The 25,298-nt window shown below is 39.5% G+C and overlaps 1 protein-coding gene across 3 annotated transcripts in view; it reads left to right on the forward strand.

Moving 5' to 3' along the window:
* pikfyve (phosphoinositide kinase, FYVE finger containing) overlaps window positions 1-25,298 on the forward strand; it is a 173,568-nt gene that overhangs the window by 125,537 nt on the left and 22,733 nt on the right. For 2 of the 3 annotated variants that reach the window (XM_041200720.1, XM_041200723.1), the window contains 14 exons: window positions 1,780-1,951; window positions 2,084-2,262; window positions 3,151-3,264; window positions 3,353-3,461; window positions 3,588-3,742; window positions 4,502-4,592; window positions 6,955-7,015; window positions 8,121-8,276; window positions 17,094-17,214; window positions 17,863-17,958; window positions 18,047-18,130; window positions 18,791-18,882; window positions 19,071-19,235; window positions 22,096-22,152. In XM_041200720.1, coding sequence (XP_041056654.1) covers window positions 1,780-1,951; window positions 2,084-2,262; window positions 3,151-3,264; window positions 3,353-3,461; window positions 3,588-3,742; window positions 4,502-4,592; window positions 6,955-7,015; window positions 8,121-8,276; window positions 17,094-17,214; window positions 17,863-17,958; window positions 18,047-18,130; window positions 18,791-18,882; window positions 19,071-19,235; window positions 22,096-22,152 — 1,652 coding nt within the window. The remainder of the gene's footprint in view (window positions 1-1,779; window positions 1,952-2,083; window positions 2,263-3,150; window positions 3,265-3,352; window positions 3,462-3,587; window positions 3,743-4,501; window positions 4,593-6,954; window positions 7,016-8,120; window positions 8,277-17,093; window positions 17,215-17,862; window positions 17,959-18,046; window positions 18,131-18,790; window positions 18,883-19,070; window positions 19,236-22,095; window positions 22,153-25,298) is intronic. The other variant, XM_041200722.1, reaches the window with a different exon arrangement.

Below are 25,298 nucleotides of genomic sequence, written 5' to 3' on the forward strand. Positions count from 1 at the left end.
TGGAGCATTGTGTCCAATTCTATGCTCTGCGCTTTAGAAAGGATGTGAAGGCTTTAGTGAGGGTGCAGGAAAGATTTATGAGAATGGTTCCAGGTTAAGTGGATAGGTCGGAGATGCTGGGTCTGCTCTCCTTAGAGAAAGAAGATTGAGAGGAGATTTGATAGAAATATTCAAAATCATGAGGGGTCCAGACAGAGATAGAAACTATTCCTATTGGTGGAAATGTCAAGAACCAGAAGACAGGAATTTAAAGTGATTGGCAAAAAATATTCAATGGCAACATGAAGAAAAACTTTTATGCAGCAATTAGTTAGAATCTAGAATACGGTGCCTGAGTTGTAGTGGAAACAGATACAATCATGGCTTTGAAAAGTGAATTGGATAAGCACTTGAAGACAAAAAAAGTGCTGGGCTACTGGGAAAGGGCAGGGAAATGGGATTAGCTGAGTTTCTGTTGTAGAGAGCTGGCATAGACATGTGTCATGACCCATTGATGTAACCATTCTATGACTTACCACTATCTTCACAACCTGCAGATGATCAAATGAGATGTGAAACAGGACATTCCCAGTGTTGCTGTGACCATCAAAATTATAACTAAAAAGCAGTTGCTCAAGTTTGAATAATATAACTTGCATGAATGTTTTAATTTTTTGAGTTTTACTTAATGATGCCTTGCTATGGAACTGAATAAATGAATAACCAACATAATTCTAGTGTTAGTCACACAAAATCTGTTGTTAAATTGTCACCTAAATAACTGTAGATTCAGAATTACTTCTGGGATTAACGTGATTCTCAAATCCAGTGTAAACTGTAACCAAACAAAGTCTTAGTTATTTTTGCAATTTTTTTAATGAGCTTAGTTTGTGCTATTATAGATATTCTCAAGTGTTCAGTCGTACAAATGACCCTTGCATTCTATTGAACACTTCTTCCCATGGCCTCTGTTCATTCCTCACCTGATACCTTATGAGTTCAGTTATTCTTGCGTTTATATCTCAATTATATTTTTAGTCTATTGAACTGTTAACTGTTGCTGAAGTATATATGATTGGTTTGTTCTGTTTGTATCTGCATGCAAAATTTAAAAACTTAGTATTTTGATGTAAAGGAAATAGTTTGATTTTAATTTTCCTATTAATTTTTTTTTATGGTGCCTATATTTATAGTTACAAATTCTGGTTTAAGAGAGAGCCAATATTTCACGGAGGTTCTTTAGTGGTTTAGGTTAGTGGTTGCAGATTCCGAATTGTAGCACTTTACAAGCGCACAAAATAACTGGTACACAATATATTCTTATTAGTTTATGGAGCAAAGTATACAACACATTGGGCATTTGTTGTGGCTGATAGGCAGGATGATTAGAGTGCCTTACTTCTTTACAATAAATTATTAAATTTTACATCATGAATTAGGTCATTAATAGAATTAGGAATTTATTTAATGGAATAAAGGATTTGTTGTTGATCTCCTTACTGGCTTGCATAGATATCATTTGATTATTTAATTACGTTGCACCACTTCCTACTTCAGTCCTTGGTAATAGTTAATATAATGCTTGATTTTGAAGAACAGACACAGTTGAACTATTTTTTAGCACACTTGAAACTTTTCATACTATGCAGTTTTTCTGAAAAAGTCAACAGAATCAGGAATGGTATTTCAATACTAACAAATTCCAAAGTACCATAGGAAAAAAATGAATTATGCACCACAAAACCTTTATGACTTTAAATAGTAGTTTTACACATTTCTGTATTTTGTTTCTCTTTGCAGACCCTCCTATCAGTGTCCCAGCATGTTCTGTGAAACGCCTATGGTGCACCATATACGCCGTTTTGTGCATGGTAATGGCTGTGTACAAATTGTATTAAAAGAGCTGGATTCTCCTGTTCCTGGCTATCAGCACACAATCTTAACATACTCTTGGTGCAGAATATGTAAACAGGTATGTCAGAATAATTAATCAGTTGAGGATAACCATTTTAGAAAGTTAAATTGTATAAACTCTGGAAGAATACTGTGTGTAGATTTTTGTTTTTGCCGGATAGATAATATATTGTATTGTGTATTATTGTAGGTGACTCCAGTGGTTCCGCTGTCCAGGGATTCTTGGTCCATGTCCTTTGCCAAGTATCTGGAGTTAAGATTCTATGGCCATCAGTATACCCGTAGAGCAAATGCGGAGCCTTGTGGTCACTCCATGCATCATGATTATCACCAGTATTTCTCCTACAATCAGATGGTTGCATCTTTCAGGTTAATAAAAGTGACTGGTCTAGTCTATTTTAATGTGCTGTGCTCATAATCAATGTTTCTAAATCAAAATTTAGCTTGATAAAACTTCTTGGAACAATTTAATCTTTAGGAAACTATATAAATTTTCAGTGTTGAATAGTCGCTCATTATGGAAGATGTGAAATGTTCCTATTATAGTTTCATGAAAATCATCTTTTGAACATTGCACATTCAGAAAATTAACTTGCATATGGATATAAAAACAGTTGAGCAAAAAAAAGTCTGAATTTCTTGTATAATTACATTTGTCCTGTAACTTATGTTACTTGACAATAACTTGTGAAGCGCCAGCTCTTTTATTCATTGATTACTGGCCTGAAGTGGACTTATTCATTGTCTCCAAAGTATGATGGCCGTGTAATTACCTAGCTCTCTGATATTGAGGTCAGTGGTTACATCTTTGTCAATTTCAATATACTATGCATAATGAAACTTGACTGTTTATCCTGAATTTCTAAAACTTCAGTGAAAGGTTCTTCTGAACAGAATATAATAGCATTGAAGCCTGTAGAGAATGAAGAAGTTGGCGGGACTCTAATTCACTGCTTTCTTCCAGCCAGAAAGGATAACAGTATGAGGGGAAATCGGAACCCAACCCCTTCCACCTAATGTTAACAAGGAATGACCATTTTACAAAAATATTTCTACTCACCAACTAAAATCATGAGTTCTAATAGAAATTGCAAAATATTATCTCTATGTTCAGCTTATTTATTTTTCTTGTTTTATGAGTGATTTACTTTAGCAGCATAATTATATAATTGCATCATTTCACAGATACTAATTTTTACGATTAATTTGTTACTTCTGCTGTCGATTGACAAATATGTTAACATTTTGTTTTACCAGTTTTGCCCCCATTAGGATGCTTGAAATTTGCCTTCCACCATTAGAAATATACATCAAACATCAAATGCCATCAAAGCAATTGGTTATTCAGGATTTGAAGGATTTTTCACAAAAGTAAGTTTGAACCCAGTGGGCAAACAATTGCTTGTTTATAGCTAGTTTGATTAAGGTGATTACTAACAAAAAACCTGCTATTATTCAGGGTATCACAAATCTATTCAGCAGTAGACGATCGCCTTGTGTCCCTGAAAACTGATACCTTCAACAAAACAAGAGAAGAAAAAATTGAGGATCTTTTTGCACAAAAAGAAGTAACTATCTTTTTTTCACACCAGTTTGAACATAGCGTGTATAAAATAATGTTTAAAACCATGCCAACAGTCTTATAATTAAAATTATCCATGTTGAAAGCTGAAGTGTTTTATTTGTCGTTGCAGATGGAAGAGGCAGAGTTTCGAAACTGGTTTGAGAAAACTCAGGCAAGGTTGTTGTCCTCGCCAATTGACAACCCTCAACAGTTGCTATTTGTAGATGATTGCTTAATTATCAAGAAACAGAATTTGTGTGAGCTATTACAGGCTTGGAATACCAGGTGTGGTTGACCCTACTATAATCACTTCAAATGCTTGTATATTATAATGATGAGTTTTAATAATAGACAATTGTATTATGCATAGTGACCATTGAGGTTAGTCGCACAGTAACACAAAGTTAAAAATTGCATCATTAAACACTAGATAAGATGGGATAAAATTGTGAAGCGTGATAATCAAATAACTGGTAGTAATGACAGTCTGTTATTTACCAGGCATATCATATGTAGTCATGCCAGTTGATTAACAAGATCATTTAATTGCCAAATGTCTAATTTAATTGATGCAATTGCTAAAGATCTGGCGTGTCTTAATTTGCCATGAGGATTTATTCTGTTCTTTTTATTCTTTATGGGATGAGTGTCGCTGGCAAAGTCAGCATGTGTTGCGCATCCCTAATTACCCTTCAATTGAGTGGCTTGCTATGGTATTTCAAAGGGCACCTTCTTTTGGCAGATTTTCTTCTCTAAAGGAGATTAGTGAACCAGATGGGTTTTTATTACAATTGATGTTAGTTTCATAGTTACTGTCACGGAGACTAGCTTTCAATTCCAGATTTTTTAATTGATTTGAATTTAAACTCCACCAGCTACCATGGTGAGATTTGAACCCATGTCCCCAGAACATTAGCTTGCAGCTCTGGATTGCTAGTCCAGTGATATTACTGTTACGTCACCATCTCCCCATTTAGGGGTAGTGCAGTAAGTACTGTTTATAGCACAACACCGTAAATTATTTTTAAAAATCTTTTCTTGTAGACTACAGGATCTGTTTCAACAAGAAAAAGGACGGAAGCGACCAACAGTACCACCAAGCCCTGGCAGATTGAGGTCAACTGAAGAAACCAAGGTATTCAATTTCTTGATTAATTGTGTTAATAGAAATAAGTCAATGAGCACTCAGTGTGCAGCTGTCTTGAGGTGATGCTCCTTTCTTTACCAACCCCAAAAAGTTGTTGTCAGCAAAGCAAAGGTGATTTTTCTGAATTTGAGACACATGTTTCCATGCAGAATTGCAGTCTTTATAGGAAACAGTCCAAAGTCACACTCTCTTCCAATGGGTTGAGAATTTTCCATTAATATAAAAGCAAAATATTGCAGATGCTGGAAACCTAAAATAAAGATGAAGCGCTGAAATACTCAGCAGGTCTGGCAGCAGCTGTGGAGAAAGAAACAGAGTAAATGTTTCAGGCTAATGACACGATAAAAGGTCGAAGTGTAAACTGTGTTTCTTTCTCTTGACATTTTGCCAGACCTGCTGATTATTTCTGGAGTTGTCTGTTTTGATTTCACACACTTCTGATTCCTTTTTTTCTCATATGATTGGAGTAGCTGGGGGAAGTTTTGTTGTATCTTGCATCGGGCAATTTGAATCTTATTTTCTGAAGTCATAACTCTGCTTGCTTGGGAGGTTATTGAGACCCGATTTAAGTGCTACTAAGTTTGCTCATGTGAGTTGCATATCATTGTAACATTGGGCAGGATTTTTCAGTCGGCGTGCGGGGCCAGGCCCAACACGCCAACGTGTAAAATGATGCGCAATGACATCGGGCATGCGTCCCAACGTTATTGCGCTGTCTCATGATGTTTCGTTCGGCAGGCGCGCACCCATCAATATGCAAACGGCCTAATAAGGTCATAAAGGAAGTAATTATTGTAATTGTTAACGCTGCCTGTCCAACCTTAAGGTTGGTAGGCACGTGAAAAGGCCAAGCGGCCTTCACATTTTTAGGAAAACTCATCCATGAGCGGGATGAAGTTTCCTAAAGCTTTTATTAATTAAATAAAAGAATTTTCCTATATATAAAAACATGTCCCATCTCATGAGCCACAAGAGATGCGACATGTTTAAATGCATTTTTAATCCATTTATTCATTAATTACAATCCCTCCATGCCTCAGGGAGATTGAAGTGTTCTTTCGCAAAAGAACGCTGGCCCCGACTCTCTTCTCCCTCCCCCCCACCAGCCTGCACAGGTAGCGCTGAGCGCTACGGCTCACGTCTAACGCTGGGCAAGCCTTAATTGGCAACCCCCATGTTAAATTGCAGGCAGTGATTGGCTCCGTGACAGCCCCTGCCTGCTTCTGCTAGGCCCGCCTACCGCCTGAAAAATTCAGGCCATTGAAGCTTGTCTTCAATGTGTTTATAAACTATTTTGAGTTGGCCATAAAATTTAACCTGCTCTGAATGTTGATTATTCTTGTGTCTTAATTATATGGATTTTAGAGTTTGCATTTTTGACTATAGAATTCCAATGTTCTGTAAAATGTATAGCATTTTCTAAGCAAAAATATTGTACACCATGTTATGATTATGATAGCTTTTTTAAAAAAATATTTGAATTCCCAGCTGCCAACATAAAGGAACTACATGTCAAGATTTCAAATTTTAAGGCTTTCACTGTGTCAAACAACCTGGACTAATCATTGCTTTGCTGACAATACTTTAAACTACAGGAACGATAATCCTTATGAGTGTCTTAACATGACCATACTAACCTCACACCACACATATACCTTACAGCATGCTTCCTGCAGAATTGCAGTCTTTATAGGAAACAGTCCAAAGTCACACTCTCTTCCAATGGGTTGAGATTTCTCCATTTAATTGAGTCAGTGACTCTCAAATGCCTTTTCCTTGAGTCTTCTGAAAATTCCTGAACTGAGTTCCAGCAGAAAGGCCAACTCTGGTGCTTCCTTATCCTGGCTTCACCAGTGCAAATCTTCCAGTGACCTTCGATCCCTGCAAGTTCCTTCTATTCCATGAGGGGTCAAGCTTTGATCAGCATTCTGCCTGGTAGCTAGCAGAGAACAGCTTTTTCCCTGCTGCTCCCAACAGTTGCTGCTTGTCTGTTGCTCTCACTCTTGCTTGCTTTCTCTGTGTCCCAGGCGTTTTACTGCCTGGGAATCTGTAAGCCTGCATAAAGCGAAAACAGCTGCCTCTCTCTTAATATTCAGATGTTTAATATAGCATGTGGATTTCACTAAGTCTTAACCTGGGGTCCCCCAGTCCATAGTTACAACCTCATAACGTCTCCATTTTCCAGAGCATTCTGTCTCACCTTAAAAGGGACAATTTAAACATAACCATTTTATAGCCTCACATTCGTAGCATTTTTAATGAACATACTGTTGACTTCACCATTTGTGGAACTTTCAAGCATTTATTTTGCCTTCATTTGTTTATTGTGTGTCTTTATTGTCTTTCACAGAGCAGTGTACTGGATGCTTCTCCACGCAATTCCTCCTCAGGATTACTGAATGGAGACAAAGGTTTGTATGGTCACTTTCAAAATCTGATCAGTTTGAAAAATCCCTTATTGTTCCTGAACTTAAACCAAACGCCACGATCAATGCAAACTTTCTGAACTGCAGGCGTAATCACGTCCTTAATCAATAAAGCCACCTCACTACCCAATGGATTGTCTCTGTGGTGTTTGAGGTATTCAGTTGTATAGATTCTGGTTTATGCAATGTTTATTTACTATTATTGCCCCTTTACAGGAGCTGGTCTCAAACTGCATGTAGCTTACCTGTCTTCTGTTTTGGTAGCTGTATCATTTTGTCTGGTTAAATATCCCAATCTTGGGAGCAAAATAATTATTCTCAAAGAGAAAACTGAAAAGATTTCAAATATAACTTTCCAGTCTGCACTTATTTGGTAAAGATTGTCTGAAACCTAGATGTGGAAGGTTGAAGTGTAAACTTACTTGGGAAATAAACTGCCAAAAAGTACTTGTATTTGCATGTGAAGTAAAATTCCTCTGAAATGTTTTATTCTCATTTTCTCCATCAGTTTCTTTTTTTGGGTGGAAAGAAAGGGAAGAGTTCTCCCTAATGTGATCCACTGTCTGTGACAGCCAACGTTCTGCTCTATTTCTGCTCTGCAACCAGCTAAGGTCATTGTCTTTCTAGGTTCCCTCCTGTGGGGACCCCGCCCCCCTTTGCTTGGCAATAACTCTGTGATGTATTTGTGCTGCCATTTGAGAATTGAGGATGCAAATGTATGTTTTATCGCATGGCACAAAGTTACACTATTACCCATTCCCAAAAGGTGGTGTGACCACTTTTTTGGCTCTCCCCAAAACATCTTCAATGTGACCAGAAATTGAAGTTATATTGTGTTCATTATAGAATGAATATTTCAGCTCTTTTTCACTATTATGCACAGTGGTAAATGTACTTTTGAATGTAATATATGTACTCCGTTATCAAGTGGAAAGAATCTGCAAGCATAAGTTTTATCTCAATTTTATGAATTTTTATTTTGAGTTTATTCAAAGTAATTTTCAGATGCAATAAAACACTATGAAACTTAGCTTTTGTGATCTAAAACTTTTGAAACCATCATATGATGAAAATAAATTTTGTTTTACAGAGGATCGCTTATTGACTGGTATGGCAGCTAACTCCACAAACAATGCCAATTCTCAGTTACCCTCCTCTCCAGATGTATGCACAGAGCAACTGTCTGCTGGGCCCAACATTCCCACAGTGTCTATTATCAGTGACCAAGATACCAACAATGCTGATGGTAAATAATTCATAACTCTTTTTGCTGTGCCTGTGACACGAATAAGGAATAAAGACAAAAATCCTGGAAATACTCAGCAGGTCTGATAGCAGTTGTGGAGGAAGAAACAGAGTTAACATTTCAGGCCTGTGACCTTTCATGAGAACCTGAAACATTAACTCGGTTTCTCTCTCTGCAGATGCTGCCATACCTGCTGATTGTTTCTCTGTAATATTTTGTTCTTGTACAAGAATAATAAAGTCATGCTACAACTGTATAGGATTTGGATGAGATCACACCTGGAATGCTCTGTACAGTTTTGGTCTCCATACCTAAGGAAGGATATACTTCCCTTCAAGGTGGTACAGTGAAGGTTCACTAGATTGATTCCTGGAATGAGAGGGTTGTCTAATGACAAGAGGCTGAATAAATTGGACCTATACTCTCTGAAGTCTAGAAGAATGGGAGGTGATCTCATTGAAACATACAATTTTCAGAAGGGGCTTGACAGGGTGAACACTGCAAGGTTCTTTTCATAGGCTGTGGAATCTGGAACATTAGGAGCAGTCTCAATACAAGGCAGACCATTTAGAACCAAGATGTGGAGAGATTTCTTCACTGAGGGTTGTGAATTTTTGGAAATGTCTACCCCACAGGTTTGTGGATGCTCCATCTTGAGTATACTCAAGACTGAGAATGATAGATATTTGTTCAGGGAATTAAGAGATGTTGGGAGTGGATGGGTAGGTTGTGTTGAGGCAGAAAATTAGCCACGAACATACTGAATGGCAGAGCAGACTTAAGAGCTGATTGGTCTACTCCTGCTCCCATTTCTTAGGTTCTTGTGAAATTATATTAAAGTCAGTTTAATATGTTAAGTACCAAAAGATATTTTTTATATAAACTTGTAACAACAGAAGGCTGTTGCTTATGAATATTCTTTGTTTTCCTGGAGGTTTTGTAAACTCAAGCCACAGTCATTGGAAGTTGGTTAATCTTATTTGACATTTTTCTGCAGTTCATTGCAGACCACAGCATGTTGCAGTTTTCCCCCCTGCCCCCCCACCCAAAAAACAACTTTGTATTTGGATCTAACAAAAAACCAAATATGCACTGCAGTGTTTTACACAATTAGATTTGGTATGACCTTGAGTGTTTTTTTTAACATTTTTAACTGTTTGGGGTACGAAATGTTAGTGCTGAGGACCTCAAGTGGTTGTTGATTAGATGGGTGAATTAGATAAATCTGAAAGCTTCCCATGCTTTTCTCCAGCAGTGTTCCTTGAACCCAGCCTCAGCAAATCATTCACTACTATGTTTTCATCTTCCTATAATTAAATCTGGAGACTTTCTTTTGTGCCCTGGGACTGCATTCAGCAACAATTGATGAAGCCACTTTCACATTGGACTGATCAGTAAACATAGAAGCAGCAGCATCCATTTAGCCACTTGAGCCTATTCTGCTATTCAGTGAGATCATGGCTGATCTGTGATCTAATTCCATATGCCCTCCTTTGCCCCATATTCCTTAATATTCATGGTTAACAAAAACTATCAATCTTAGTTTTAAATTTAATAATTCATCACTCATCAATTGCCATTTATGGAAGAGTTCCAAACTTCTACCACCTTTTGTGTGTAGAAGTGTTTCCTAGGGGAGAATTTTCTCCCGCAGGCTGGGCGGGAGTGGGCCACCCACGATCGGTTGTGCGCTGTCATTGTATGTGGGCGGGCCAATTAAAGCCCACCCAGCGTGACGCGCACCCAGAAGTGCTGAGCTCTCCCTGTGCGGGCGTGGGGAGGAGGAGGGAGAGTCGGGCCATAACTCTTTCGTCCGCAATCTACCTGAGGCACAGAGCTGCCTCAGGGAGATTACTTTTGCATGAAAAATTGAAATAAAGGAAAAAAAAATTTATTCAGACATGTCCCCTCATGTGACAGTGTCACATAAACTGGGACATGTTAATGAATTTTAATAAACATATTTATTACATTTATTACATGGAGGGGTTCCATGAAAAATGCGTAGGCCGCCTGGGCTCCGCTTGCCCACCAACCTTAAAGTTGGACAGGCAGCCCTGTTAATTATTTCAATTACTGTATAAATGGCCTTTATAGGCCCTTGACAGTTCAGGAGGTGCGCAGCCGACTCCGGTGCGTGCCCGCCAAACTGAAGATCGGAGTGACGCGTGGTAACATTGGGACGTGCGCCTGACGTCACCACGCATCATTTTACGTGTCGGTGAGCGGGGCCCACCCCCGCACGCCAACCTGAAGATTCAGGCCATAGATTTACTCCCGAAAGGTTTGGTTCTAATTTTTACAGTATCCCCCCTAATTCTATATTTCCACCCAGTGGAAATAGTTTCTTTCTATCTACCTTATCTGTTTCCTTTAATATCTGAAAAACTCTGATTAAAAACATTCTTAAACCTCTAAAATTCTGGGGAATATAACAGTCACATGTCCAAATTTGTTGATGACACAAAGATAGGTGGCGTTATAAACGTTAGAAACTTAACATTAGAAAAAGATATTGATAGCTTAAATGACTGGGTAAAATTCAAATGTGGGGTCATCTACCTTGGACCTAAGAAGGATAGAACAGAGTGCTTCTAAATGATAGAAAGATTAAACAGTGGAGCTCCATAGGTCTTGGGGGATCTAGATACATTGGTCATTAAAATGCAATAAGGGGTACAGAAAATAATCAAAGAGCCTGATGGAATGCTGTTGGCCTTTATAATTATAGGACTAGAATACAAAGGGGTAGCAGTCTGGGTTAATTTTTTCAAAGCCATAATTTGACCACACCTGGAGCACTGCGTGGAGCTCTGGACTCCACACCTTAGGAAGGATGTATTGTCCTTGGAGAGAATGCAGTGGAGATTTACCAGACTGATAATGAGACTGCAAGAATTTGAAAGGAGATAGGGTGCTATCACTGGAATTTAGAAGATTAAGGGGTGATTCAATCAAAATTTTGAAGATATTAAGGGAAACAGACAGTGTGGATAGAGGGAAACTGTTTCCATTGGTTGGAGAATCTAAAAATTAGAACCAGACCTTTCAGGAGTGAAGTTAGGGAAAAAGGTGGTAGAAGTTTGGAACTGTCTTCTACCATGAGAATTGATACTAGATCAATTGTTAATTTTAAACCTAAGATTGATCAATTTGTATTATCCAAAGGTATAAGAAATTTGGAATTAAGTCGCAGATCCATCATGACCTAGTGGAACAGGCTCGAGGGGTTGAATGGCCTCCTCCTGTTCCTATAACTAATGACCAGCACAAGACATTCTTGCATTAGAGTTTATCAAGTGGTATTAAGTGCTTTTGCTTTCAAAGTGTGATCTATTTTGACTAGCGTCAATCTGAACAAGGGACACAACTAACTTTTTTGGGTTTGCAATCTGTTTTCCTGTGCCATTATTTTCATTCCTAGTATTTTCTCCCATATTATGCACTTGTGGCTTTGCCACTCGTGGATAAACTGATCCAAAAGAAATTTCAAATCACATACATATTTAATGTTTTGATGAGTTCTATATTAATTCAGTCAGAACCCAAATTCTGTGTTGAACAACTTACTTCCTGTAACTTAATTCAAGTTGTGACAATATGTGCCCTTTATATTTGTACAATGGAGAAGGCAAGATTTAATGGACTCTTGTTGCATACTTCTTGAATTTTTTTTTTCTCCCTAAACTCTGCATTTTTATTTATTTATTTTTATATTTTTTTTTTACCTGTCCTACCCCTGGTCTTTTGTATTTAAGGGCAGAATCTTTCAGTTGGCGTGCGATGGTGAGCCCAACATGCCGACATGTAAAATGATGTGTGATGACGTTGGACGTGCGCCCCGATGTCACCGTGCTCCATCGCGATATTTCATTCGGCGGCTGCACACCTGGCAAAACGTAAACAGCCTATTAAGGCCATTAAGAAATTAATTGGAGCATTTATGAATGCTGCCCATCCAAACTTAAGGTTGGCGGGCAGGCGAAAAGCCCAAGCGGCCTTCATGTTTTTTAGGAAACCTCATCCATGAGTGGGATGAGGTTTCCTAAAGCTTTCATTAAATAAATAAATACATTTTCATAAATATGAAAACATGTCCCAACTTGTGGCACATGACGGGACATGTTTAAATAAATTTTTACACCTTTTATTTAGTCATTTTAATATGGATTCGATCTCCCTGAGGCAGCTCCGTGCCTCAGAGTGATTGAAGTGTTTTTTTTGCACACATGTGCTGGCCCTGACTCTCCCTCCTCCCCCTATCCACACAGGTAGCACTGAGCGCTTCCGGTGGTGTCTTATGCAGCGCAGGCCTTAATTGGCCCCCCTGCATAAAATGGCGGCGCAGAGCCAATCGCGGGTAGCGATCAACACTGTTCCCGTCAAGCCCGCCCGCCATATGAAAAATTCTGCCCTAAGAGATTGAATGAATAGGTTGCAGCAGTCACTTTGAGATGCTTTTTAGGTGACAGACGCAGCTGTTTGAAGACAATTCTTCCACCTGCTTCTCTAGATTGTTACTTGTTCCACTTTTGGAGCTTCTATATGGGCAGAATTTTCCAGTTGGCATGCGGGGACGGGCCCCACACACATGCGCCTAAAATTACGGGTGAACGTCCCCACGTCAAAAAGAGTTGACATTACCGTGCTCCATCGCAATATTTCGTTGGGCGGGCGCGCAATGCTCTCCGATGTGTACCAGCCATTAATTAATTGGCCACTTGAGGCCCCAATTGACTGCGAGTTTTTGGCGCCTGTGCAATCTTCGGGTCGGTGCAAGGGCACAACGGGCAGGCAGGTAGGGCACATTTGTATAAACCTCATCCACGGGAGGGATAAGAGGGCTAAGTGGGGTCACGAGTGTGCTCTGTCAAATATTGATGTTTCAAAGTTACTGATATTTGCCTGTGTGACCTGCAATACTTCAAAATGCATACCAGCTGCTTGGACTGGACTCACAACCTTCAAGTCAGCACTCTGCACTGAGGAATCTTTTTTGGGCCTGCATGTTTCAGAAAGCCTTCGCTTAGCCTGGGAATGAGAGATGAACTCTCCACTGGAGGCACCTCCTCTGAGGAGGAAAAGAGGGCTAGAAGGGGGAGGAGGCCAGGAATGCACATTCAACCTCCAGGGGAGCCACCTTTTGGGAGGTCAGGCACAGTCACAAGGGGTGCAGGGCCAAGAGGTAGTCCAAGGCAGAAGGGGCCGCAGAAGATGCCACTATCTTGCTGCCAGGGTATACAGGAGGCTATCTCAATATGTCTGAGGTGCAGTGCTGAAGGAGGCTCCATCTCTCAAGAGAGACAGTCAGCTATACCTGTCAGATGACTGAGCCTGAGATCTCCGCTAATTGTGTGGGTGGACACCCCATGCCAGTGGCTCTAAAGGTCACAGCTGCCCTCAGCTTCTATGCCTCTGGCTCTTTCCAGGGCTTGGTCGGTGATCTTTGTGGTGTCTCCCAATCAGCTGTACATACTTGTGTCAAGCAGGTTACAGACAGGTGTGCATTGACCTTCATCCTCTACTGTTGGGACCAGGCAAGCCAGGCACAGCGAGCCAGAGGCTTCGCAGCCATTGCTGGCTTCCCCCGTGTCCAGGGTGCAACAGACTTCACACATGTGGCCATCAAGGCACCAGCAGGTGAGCCCTTTGCCTTCGTCAACGGCTTCCACTCCATGAACGTGCAGATAGTGTGTGATCACAGGATGCAGATTCTACAAGTCTGTGCAAGGTACCCAGGCAGCTCCCACGGCACCTACAGCCTCAGACGCTCCCAGGTGCCGGGGCTCTTCAATGCTCCAGCCCGGCTTGATGGATGGCTGCTGGGTGACAAGGGTTTCCCCTCAGAATGTGGCTCATTATGCCTCTCTGCCATCAAAGAACAGAAGCTGAGCAGCGTTACAATAGGAGCCATGCCTCCACAAGTGCTGTGGTGGAGAGAACCATTGGTCTTCTTGATGCATTTCCGATGCCTCGACCGCTCAGGGGGCACACTCCAATACTCCCCAAATCGCATCTCAGTGATAATGGTCGCATGCTGTGCTCTCCACAATCTTGCACTGGAAAGGGGGGATGCTGTGGACGATGAAGACGTGGAAGCATTGGCTGCAGCTGCACACAATGAGTCCAAGGATGAGCATGCACAGGGAAATGCTGAGAGCGTTGACGCTGACCTGGGCATACTCCAGGGTGGCAGGGACACCCAGGAGGCTTTAATCCAACGAATCCTCAGCAAACACAACACATATGGACCTCCAGGACAAGCCTGGGCTGTATGCTCCATATCCGAGACCTAAGTGCAAAATCTGCGTGGTTAGGAACATTAACTAATAATTAATTAATAATGCTGAATGTCCCACAAAGCACACCTTACATTATTGGAAACCATCCACCTGTAGAACAAAAGAGGCAACCTCAGCCATGGTGACATGTCTGAATTTATTATTGCAACCAAAGAAACTTAATAAAACAAAATGAAAAGAGTGTTAAAAATCACACCAACTCTGCCATTGTTTATTTTGATTCAGATCTGATAAATATTTTAAGATTTGGATTTTTTATCTTTTATTAAATTAGCATTCCATAGGCTTGGTTTATTTTCACTTTTCCTTAGCCAAAATCACTTATTGTGTGACTAAGTTGTTCGTCGTGCTTAATACTAAATAAAAATGGTATATCTTCAGCTCTCGAGCTAAACAGTTTGAGTTTTGTAAAGTCTTAACTTTAAATAAAACAAACCTGGTAACACCTTGAATAATGTTGACTTAATTCTTTTCATTTTTGAATCCTGTTCACGGTTCCAATCTCCAGATGGCTGTACCTCAGAGATACTTCGCCCCATCCCCCCCCCCAAACTCCTCCCCAAAATGTGCTGGGGGGTCACTTCAGATGTCCCAACACACAAACTATGTGGGAATTGCCTGGGAAACTCTGAGTTAGAGTCAGAAACTTTGGATGGTTCCGACTCACTTGCTAGAATAGTTACTCAGGAATAGTTAGAAGGATTAAAACCAGTTCCAACTCCTGGATGACTATAGAGCTGACCACCCCTCACCAATTTCCCAATTCAACCCTGATTACCCCACCAACTAACTCCACCCTGGACCCCCAATGCCCCTGACCCACCCAATCCCCTCACCCACCTGCAACTTTACCCACTCACCCACCCACCTGCCACCATAGAACCATAGAAAAGTTACAGCACAGAAGGAGGCCATTCAGCCATCTTGTCCATGCAAGCCCAAGGACACCCAGGTGCCCTTTCTAATCCCACCTTCCTGCACCTGACCCATAGCCCTGCAGCTTACAGCACTTTAGGTGCAGATCCAGGTACTTTTTAAAAGAGTTTAAAGTTTCTGCCTCTACCACCAACTTGGTGAATTCCAGACATCCACTACCCTCTGCGTAAAAAAAGTTCTTCCTCATGTCCCCCCTCCGCCTTCAACTTATCTTGAATCTATGTCTCCTGGTTCTAGAATTCTCCATCAAGGGAAATAATTTTATCCTGTCCACTCTCTCAATTCCCCTCATAATTTTGTACACCTCAATCAAGTCATCTCTCAGCCTTCTTTGTTCTAAGGAAAATAACCCTAATCTATCCAATCTCTCCTCATAGCTACACTTTGCTAACCCTGGCAACATTTTTATAAACCTCCTCTGCACTCTTTCCAGAGATATTATGTTCTTCCTGTAATGTGGTGACCAGAACTGCGCACAATACTCCAGTTGTGGCCTACCCTAGCACCTCAGCCACTCACCTGCCACCATACCCCCTCAACCACCCACCTGTCATCCTACACACCCTCACCCTACTTTCTCACCCATTTACCTTACACGCTTCTCTCCATAGCTTCTCAAAGTAGCTTTGGGAGCTTTAAACTTACCAGAATATGGCAACTAGTGCTGTAAAAAGGAGGATGTGGCTTGGATTCCCCAATGATCCTGACCTATGATACCCAGAAAAGGTACGGTCTGCATTTCTGAGGAGGCCCTGTTTGGAATCCATCGAGAAATGCAGAGCTCCGGTGAAAGCTAAGTAAAGAGCAGTAGAGTGGCAATCTGACAGAGATTGCTATCCTTGGAAGATTTAGCCCAACTACCAGCCTTATGATAACCTGTATATACAATCATATTGCCTGTATATATTTGATGTAGATATACATTTAGCTGGTTCAATTACTTAAATATTTTGCCAGTAGTGCTCATGTCTCTTCCATTAATAACCAATAGTTGTACAAAGGATAGCAGTTGGTGGGAATCTGTTATAATGGAAGGACTCAGTTGATAATTTGCAAATGCACCCTCAACTAAACTGTGTTATATATAATTTGTTATATTTGTGCTTCTGAGTGTTCACAGCCTTGTGTTATATGTTGTATCTCTGGACCATATAAAGAAATATAATAAAAGTAATTATGAAAGTTTTTCTGTATATCTTGTAATGGAGTTAAAGAAGCTTGTTAGCAGTAAATTGACGCATTTGTGTTTCTGCAACTTGTCAATTTCTTATTGATTTTACCACAGCTTATGATTCTATTTTGTGTTCTACCTTGGATAATAAAAATGCTATGTTCAAGGAAAGTCAATTATTGATTCATTTGGCTTGTTGAACAACAAGTGATGGCCTTGAGGCAAAGAATTCATTCTACATATTTAGTTCTCTTTCTTAAAACAGTTCTATTCAGGTGGAAAAGGTGTTTGGGGATGCAAGGAATAGCACAGGGGCACATTTGAGACTTCGAATCTTTCAATCTCCTTGTGTTCACATGTTAGGGTTTTCAGTGTAATGAGTTTTAACAGGCATTTTAATACTTGCAGATGTATATGATGGACACCTTCTGGGCTCCACTGACAGTCAAGTGAAAGAAAAGTCAACGATGAAGGCCATTTTTGCAAACTTACTTCCTGGAAGCAGCTATAACTCCATCCCTTTCCCATTGTAAGTTTTGTTCTTTTCTACACATTTTAAATTAAATCAAAATGTTCCATTTTTAATTTTACACTAAAAAGAATCACTTTCTGGTATGCTTGATGCCATTTTGAATTTCATTCCTAAGTTTTGATGAGTTCCTAGTTTTCAATCATGGAGGTGAAAACGAATACAGGTATTGGGTTGTTTTTCTGAAAAGAAGACTGTTTTGTTAGAAGGTACTAAAATGTTTGAGTATTGCAATGCCTCCATTAACCAGAACTCTGGTATAATTTTATGAAAAAACATCCACAAAAAATGAAATATGAGAGCATAAATGTTGATTACACTGATGCAAAGACCAGGCCTAATGTAATCTCAATTTGTGATAATCCTTCAATTCCTGTTATATAAAGAGAAAGTACATTAAGAGTTAGAAATGATCCAAGGTCTAGAAATGAAATATAGCCAATTACTTAACAAATCAAGTAAAATAAATACAATAAACACTAGGCCTTCGTGAACTCAGTGCTATTTTTAAAGCAATTTGCATTTAGGCATTACATTAAATACCTCAAAAGGAAATTCTGAAACTGTGGTCAGGGCCATATGTATATATAACATACTAAATGATTTTAGTATGGTAGTGTGACCATGAATTTTTCATTCTTTTAATAGTGATCCAGATAAGCATTATCTTATGTGGGAACATGAACGTGTACCAATTACAGTATGTGAGAAGGAGCCAAGTTCAATCATTGCATTTGCACTCAGGTACTATGTTTACTTTTTAAAACGTTGTTCTTTTTCACAAATATGTTATATGTGTAAATTCTGATCTTTAACTTAATATTTTCTGTAGCTGCAAGGAATACAAAAATGCCGTAGAAGATCTTGGACGAGAATCTCTGACGAATGGGACTGACGAAGGAGTACAACAGGCAAAGTAATTTGGATGGGGGTGGTGTGGTGGGAGTAAGGAAAAGACCGTGGAGATAGATTTCTTGTACTTACTGGTGATTTCCGACCCAGTGTTGTCCGGATTCTTCAACTACATTCAGACATTGTCCCTTAAATTGGACTTTGCTAAGTGATCCATCAACTTGGATCAAAGCAGCACTTTTAGATTTTGTTTCTTAGTGAAGTAGCTTGGACGTCTTATTACATTAAAGGCTCCTATATAAATGCAATTATTACTGTGGATTTCCACACAGTTTATATTGTGTTGCTTGCTCTCAAGCTCCTCCCTTTTTAGGGTGGTATTACATTTTAGCACTATTCCATTGTTTCTGTGTAATACCATTCTTACGCAGCATGATTTAAAAAAAAACTCTTTTTGCCTTTAGTGTCTTAACAGTGGGAATGTTACAGTCTTTGGTGTGAACCAACTAAGCAAAACTTCTAAAATGTATCCATTACAGACAGTTTGCTAGAAAGTACTGAGAGAGTTTTCTGTACTAAATCTGACCTTTTTATTTGTGAAAAGCGATTGAGATAGACATTTAACCTATTTCTTTTTTATATATATATATATATATATATATATATATATATTTATTTTAAAGTGTTTATATGGAATATTTCACTTGCATTGGCTATGTTTCAGTAATGCAGACAGACCAAAGACCAATAGCCCTGCAAGGCATTTGGAAAGCAACAGCAGTCAAGGAAATCGCAGCACCGACTCTGAACAGACATGTAAGTTAGTTTTTAAAAGCTTGTTTAGATGCAATACCTGCTTTGTAGAGCATTATTGCATAAACAGTTCAGCAGTGCCACAGGCCTTATCTCTTTGCTACCACTGGCTCGCTTTTTGTAGTTGTTAGCAAAAGCAGATAGGAATTCATTTAGAAATTATAAAAAGAAATGTTCTTGCTCTTTTCTAGCAAGAAAGACATCTGGAGTTTTGTCATTTTTCCGAGGTTCAGGGAGTAAAAGCCCTGATCTGTCCATACAGAGAAAAGAAACTTTGCGAGGTGCAGATAGTGCTTATTACCAGGTGTCTCAATCAGGGAAAGAAGGGGCAGAGAATCAAGCTGCAGAGTCGCAAGGTACAGTTAAACTCTGGTCACTGACCCACTAAACCGTATAGAATGACAATTCATGTGCCTTTTGGACTTCTACATTGCTGATAATACTTTTCCTTACTCCATTTCAGTTTTTTTAAGAAAGGCTATTACTGGAAGAGACTCTATTTTCCCTCAGCAGTACTGCTGTTGACAAACTATGTATTATGAGAGCCACTTTGCTCCTACAGTTGAGTGCTGTGTATGAGGTAGTTGCTTTAATTATAATGTAAAATGGGTTTGTTCTCTTGAGCTCTGCAATTATTGCCAAATTTATTTGGCCATTTAAAGGCATGAATGGTACTGTTTTGGGTCATCTGTTACAAGCAAATTGTATTCATTGGTATGCTTAATAACATATTATTAGCAACTCAAAAACACTTTTTTATTTTAAATACCTGTTTATGTATTCTTTCTCAAGTTTGATTACCAGAATTCTTGAACTGAGATTCTTTCAGATGATAATCCTTCCCCATGTGTTAACCTTTTAATAAAATGTTGAATTTGTTTATCTATTTACTTAACATTTAAAACCTATTTAAAGAAAAGCAACTCTGCTTAACCCTCTGAAATCAGTGCATAGCAGACTTGCATCGATTGAAGCATTTCTTTTTCAAGCAGGTAGTAAGTTGGTCCTCAGTAGCAGGTGGTTTAGTCCTGTAATTCTCTACATATCATAAAGTGCTTGCTCCTGTAATTCTCTACATATCAACTTATTGGTCTAAGCTAATCTATGGATGCAAACGTATAGTAAAAGGTTGAGGCCTGAAATGAGGAAACATGGAGACCTGTGCACATCGTATAAGATTGTTTGCAATATTTTATTTACAGTGTTGAAATATGCCTTTGCTGCATTTTTGTTCGTTACTGTGCAAAGTTTACTTGTCATTTTTAGATAACAGTCAAAGAAATGTAGCATTTGTATCGTTGCAACCCTTAAGCTTTTGAAATTTAACAGTACCAGTGCATAAAATGAGATTTCCTCTGGTGTTGAAAGGCATAGTTGGTATCTGTGCAACACAACACAAAAATATTAAAGCTAATTTCAAAAGCATTAAATTTGTATGACTGATGTCATAGCAGAATGAAAAATTAAGTTCATGCTTTCTGTAAATGATTTTCTGCAGAAACATAATTGATGAGATCCTACTAACATTCCAAACTAGACCAGTGTATGTGTGCAAAAAATTAATATTTTTATATGTAATTAAAAACTTCTTAAGTCAGGATTAGAAGCATTTCCACAAGGTTGTAAGCTTTAAATTCCATTAGAGCACTTACTGTATAGCACAGCCATACTTTGTGGCTTATACCAGAACACAAGGGGAGGAATTTTTCCCATTGGCGAGCGAGGGCGGGGCCCGCTTTCCGACACATAAAACGACGTGGTGACGTCGGGCGTGCATCCTGACGTCACCGCGCATCATCTAGATTTTCAGTTCAGTGGGCAACCTTCATCCACGGCTGGGATGAGATTTCATGAAGTGTCTTAAAATCTAACAAAAATTTACACTTTTATTCTTTGACTTGTCCCAGCTCATGTGATAGTGTCACAAAAGGGGACATGTTTTAAAAGTGTTACAAACATTTATTTGAAACTTTAGCACTAAACCAAATCTCCCTGAGGCACCTTTGTGCCTCGGGGAGATCTCTGCGCTCTTTCATGCACCTGCACAGGGAACCTCTCAGGGAATACCCCCCCCCCCCCCCCCCGCCTGCGCTCAGCGCTTCCAGGTGAGCGTCATGCTGAGCAGGCCTTAATTGGCCTAACCCACGTAAAATGGTGGCATGTCCCCGATCGGGGGCACCAATCGGGTTCCCGCCTGCCCCTGCACAACTCTCCCCAATGGGGGAAAATTTCTGGCAAAGGAAACAGAGCAGCTTTGTCAGTTTGTCAGTTATCATGAGGACTGGGCAGCCAAGAAGGCTTAAGATAATACTTTTTCCAACAAGGAGGAGAAATTTTGTTTGAAGGTCTTAAGTATACATTTTTAAGTCTGAAAAACAGTATTCAAAAGTCTAAAAATCAATGGAGCTCTGAGTACATAAGCTATATTTTCAGAATAAATTGATAACAGTTTTTTAAAGTTTGGTCTATGTGTCCTGTTATATGGAAAATAATTTTCTTATTGGAATGAATATAATATGCAATGTATTAGATGAGGACAAGCTCAGGTTTGATGTTAGCCTGCTATTTATTGTGAATTTAGATTAAGTGTGGTATACTTTGAATTTGTGATTATTGTAACTATATAATTGCACATAAGTTTATTACACTAACAAATATACTGATGCTGTTCATCTAAGGCAGATTAGATACATAAACTACTGACAGGTTGTCATTGTTTTATGCAAGTAACTGGAACTAAACCAGTAATTGAGAATATGCCTAAAGTTTGTATTTATTTTTACAGGAACCTTTCTTGAGCTGGCATATCAAAAATATATCAATGTATAAATGTGTTTTTAAGATCTTTGGTACATCATTAACGTGTTAAACCATTTGCATTAACTTGAATGATCTATCTGGGTAGATTGTTTGCTTGGTCTGACCAATGAACTGTTCCCACTTGTGGACTTTTCCCAAAATCTGTGTTCAAATTACAATTATATGTCGAAAGTGTAGGTTGCAATAACGCTTCACCAACTTGCAGATTTGCAATGTAAATGCAGATGAGATTTAAGGGTGATGTCACCTGTGATTTAGTGTTCTTCTGATCATCATCTTTTCATTTCAACCAAAAACTTAACTTTTGGAGTTAGAAATGAGCAATATGCTCAAGAAAATTTAAAATTGCTCAGCCAGTATTCCCTCACTAAGTTGTTCGGTGTTGTTTTATTTTAGATGATGGTGATGGAGACAAACAAAAGAAACAGCTTGGAAACCCACATGTGGAACTACGTAAGATTTGTTGATGATCTGTTGAACTTTCTGAAGCACTCATTTCACTGTGTCAAATATCCTCATCCCACACTTTTAATGACCAACTGTATAAATGCACCACATGATTTGACACTTAGGGATGCAAATTAAGTAGGTTGCTGATTTAAAGCAAATTAGATAACTTCAGCTGGGACTACAGTGGAAGTGCCACAGTTCCCTAAGTGAAAGGAGCAAATGAAGTTCCCACATCTGATTGCTTGCTTTCTGGCATTTTCTCAAAGTTCACCTGCTGCTAATGATCAGGCTTGAATAATGGCTTTCACAATGTTATCATTTTCTTACATCTCTAATATGGGTTAACACATATTGTAGCATAATGTCTTTGGGGAAACGCAATATTAAAGCTGCCTGGTTCAGTAAAAGTGGTAGTGTTTAGCCTAGCTTGTAAGTGTGATGCAATATGTATATATAAAGATCTCCTTAAGCTGCAATTTGGAATAATTTACTTAAATGTTCCTATCTCACCATCTGCTTGATGAACTGGAAGAGAGAAAAAAAAACTTAACATTTTGCTGTTGGATAATTTAGATAAAGTGGCAAGAAGGACGATTTACACTTTTTGAAAGGTGCTTTAACATTTGAGGCTACTTTGGGGCTGATGAATTGTACAATTTCATGAGGAGAAATCTTGACTTCGTATTTTTCTCATGTGTCGGTGCAGACTCATGGGCCGAAGGGCCTCTTCTGCACTCTGTGATTCTGTGATTTTTGTTTATAATATCCATCCCATCCACAGTGCTCCTTGGAAAATTAATTCTATCCCAGCTACACTCTACTCACCGTTAGTACTTGCTAATTTAAGTTCCTTTAGAAACATAGAAACTAGAAGCAGGAGTAGGCGATTCGGCCCTTCGAGCCTGCTCCGCCATTCATTACGATCATGGCTGATCATCCAACTCAAAAGCCTGCTCCCATTTTCTCCCCATACCCTTTGATCCCTTTCGCCCCAAGAGCTATATCTAACTCCTTCATGAAAGCATATAATGTTTTGGTCTCAACTACTTTCTGTGGTAACGAATTCCACAGGCTTGCCACTCTCTGGGTGAAGAAATTTCTCATCTCAATCCTAAATGGTTTACCCCATATCCTCAGACTGTGCCCCTTGTTCTAGACTCCCCCACCATCGGGAACATCCTTCCTGCATCAACCCTGTCTAGCCCTGTTAGAATTTTATAGGTTTCTATGAGATCCCCCATCATTCTTCTGAACTCCGAATATAATCCTAATCGACTCAATCTCTCCCTATATGTCAGTCCCGCCATCCCAGGAATCAGTCGGGTAAATCTTTGCTGCACTCCCTCTCTAGCAAGTACATCCTTCCTCAGATAAGGAGACCAAAACTGCACGCAATATTCCAGGTGTGGTCTCTCCAAGGCTCTGTACAATTGCAGCAAGACATCCCTGTTCCTGTACTCAAATCCTCTGGCTATGAAGGCCAACATACCATTTGCCTTCTTTATCGCCTGCTGCACCTGCATGCTTACCTTCAGCGACTGGTGTACAAGGACACCCAGGTCTCGTTGCACATTCCCCTCTCTCAATTTATAGCCATTCAGATAATAATCTGCCTTCCTGTTTTTGCAGCCAAAATAGATAACCTTACATTTATCCACATTATACTGCATCTGCCATGCATTTTCCCATTCACTCAGCTTGTCCAAATCACACTGAAGCATCTCTGCATCCTCCTCACAGCTCACCCTCCCACCCAGCTTTGTGTCATCTGCAAATTTGGAGATATTACATTTAATTCCCTCATTTAAATCATGAATATGTATTGTGAATAATTGGGGTCCCAGCACCAATCCCTGCGGTAACCCACTGCCATTCGGAAAAAGACTCTTTGTTTCCTGTCTGCCAATCAGTTTTCTATCCATCTCAGTACACTACCCCCAATCCCATGCGCTTTAATGTTACACACCAATCTCTTATGTGGGACTTTGTCGAAAGCCTTCTGAAAGTCCAAATAAACCACATCCACTGGCTCCCCCTCATCAATTCCAGTAGATTTGTCAAGCATAATTTCCCTTTCATAAATCCATGCTGACTCTGTCTGATTCCATGTGTTCAGATATTAAATCTTTTATAACAGACTCTAGAATTTTCCCCACTACCGATGTCAGGCTGACTGGTTTATAATTCCCTGTTTTCTCTCTAGCTCCCTTTTTAAATAGTGGGTTTACATTAGCTACCCTCCAATCTATCAGAACTGTTACAGAGTCTATAGAATCTTGGAAGATGACCACCAATGCATCCACTATTTCTAGGGCCACTTCCTTAAGTACTCTGGGATGTAGATTATCAGGCCCCGGGGATTTATCGGCCTTCAATCCCATCAATTTCCCCAACACCATTTCCCTACTAATACTGATTTCTTTCAGTTCCTTCTCACTGAACCCTGTGTTCCCCAACATTTCTGGTAAGTTATTTGTGTCCTCCTTTGTGAAGACAGAACCAAAATATGTATTTAATTGGTCAGCAATTTCTTTGTTCCCCATTATAAATTCCTCTGTTTCTGACTGTAAGGGACCTACATTTGTCTTCACCAATCTTTTTTCTTCACATACCTTTTACAGTCAGTTTTTATGTTCCCTGCAAACTTACTCTCGTACTCTATTTTCCCCCTTCTTAATCAATCCCTTGGTCCTCCTTTGCTTCCAGTCTTAGGCTTGGGTGTCAGCCTTGACTTGGTGGTAGCACACTTGTTTCTCAGCCAGAGGATTGTGGATTCAAGTCTCACTCCAGAAACTTGAGCACATAATCCAGGCTGATACTTCAATGCAGTATTGAGGGAAAGTTGCATTTTGGAAGAGACATTAAACTGCAGACCCATCTCCTCCCTCGGAACCTCATGGCATTATTTCAAAGAAAGCGAGAGAGTTCTCCTGTGTCCGAGCCAATATTTACTCCTTCAGTAAATAGACTATCTCCTCATAGCCTCATTGCTGTTTGTGGGAGATTGCTGTGTGCAAATTGACTGGCATGTTTACTAAACATTAACTACGCTTGAAATACTTAATTAGCTACAAAGAGCTTTAGGGTGTCCTGAAGTTGTGAAGCGTGCCCTGTAATTGTATGGCTCTTTTTAGTACAACTTGTTTTTA

The sequence above is a fragment of the Carcharodon carcharias genome, chromosome 12 (assembly GCF_017639515.1).
Source record: "Carcharodon carcharias isolate sCarCar2 chromosome 12, sCarCar2.pri, whole genome shotgun sequence".
Classification (NCBI taxonomy): Eukaryota; Metazoa; Chordata; class Chondrichthyes; order Lamniformes; family Lamnidae; genus Carcharodon; species Carcharodon carcharias.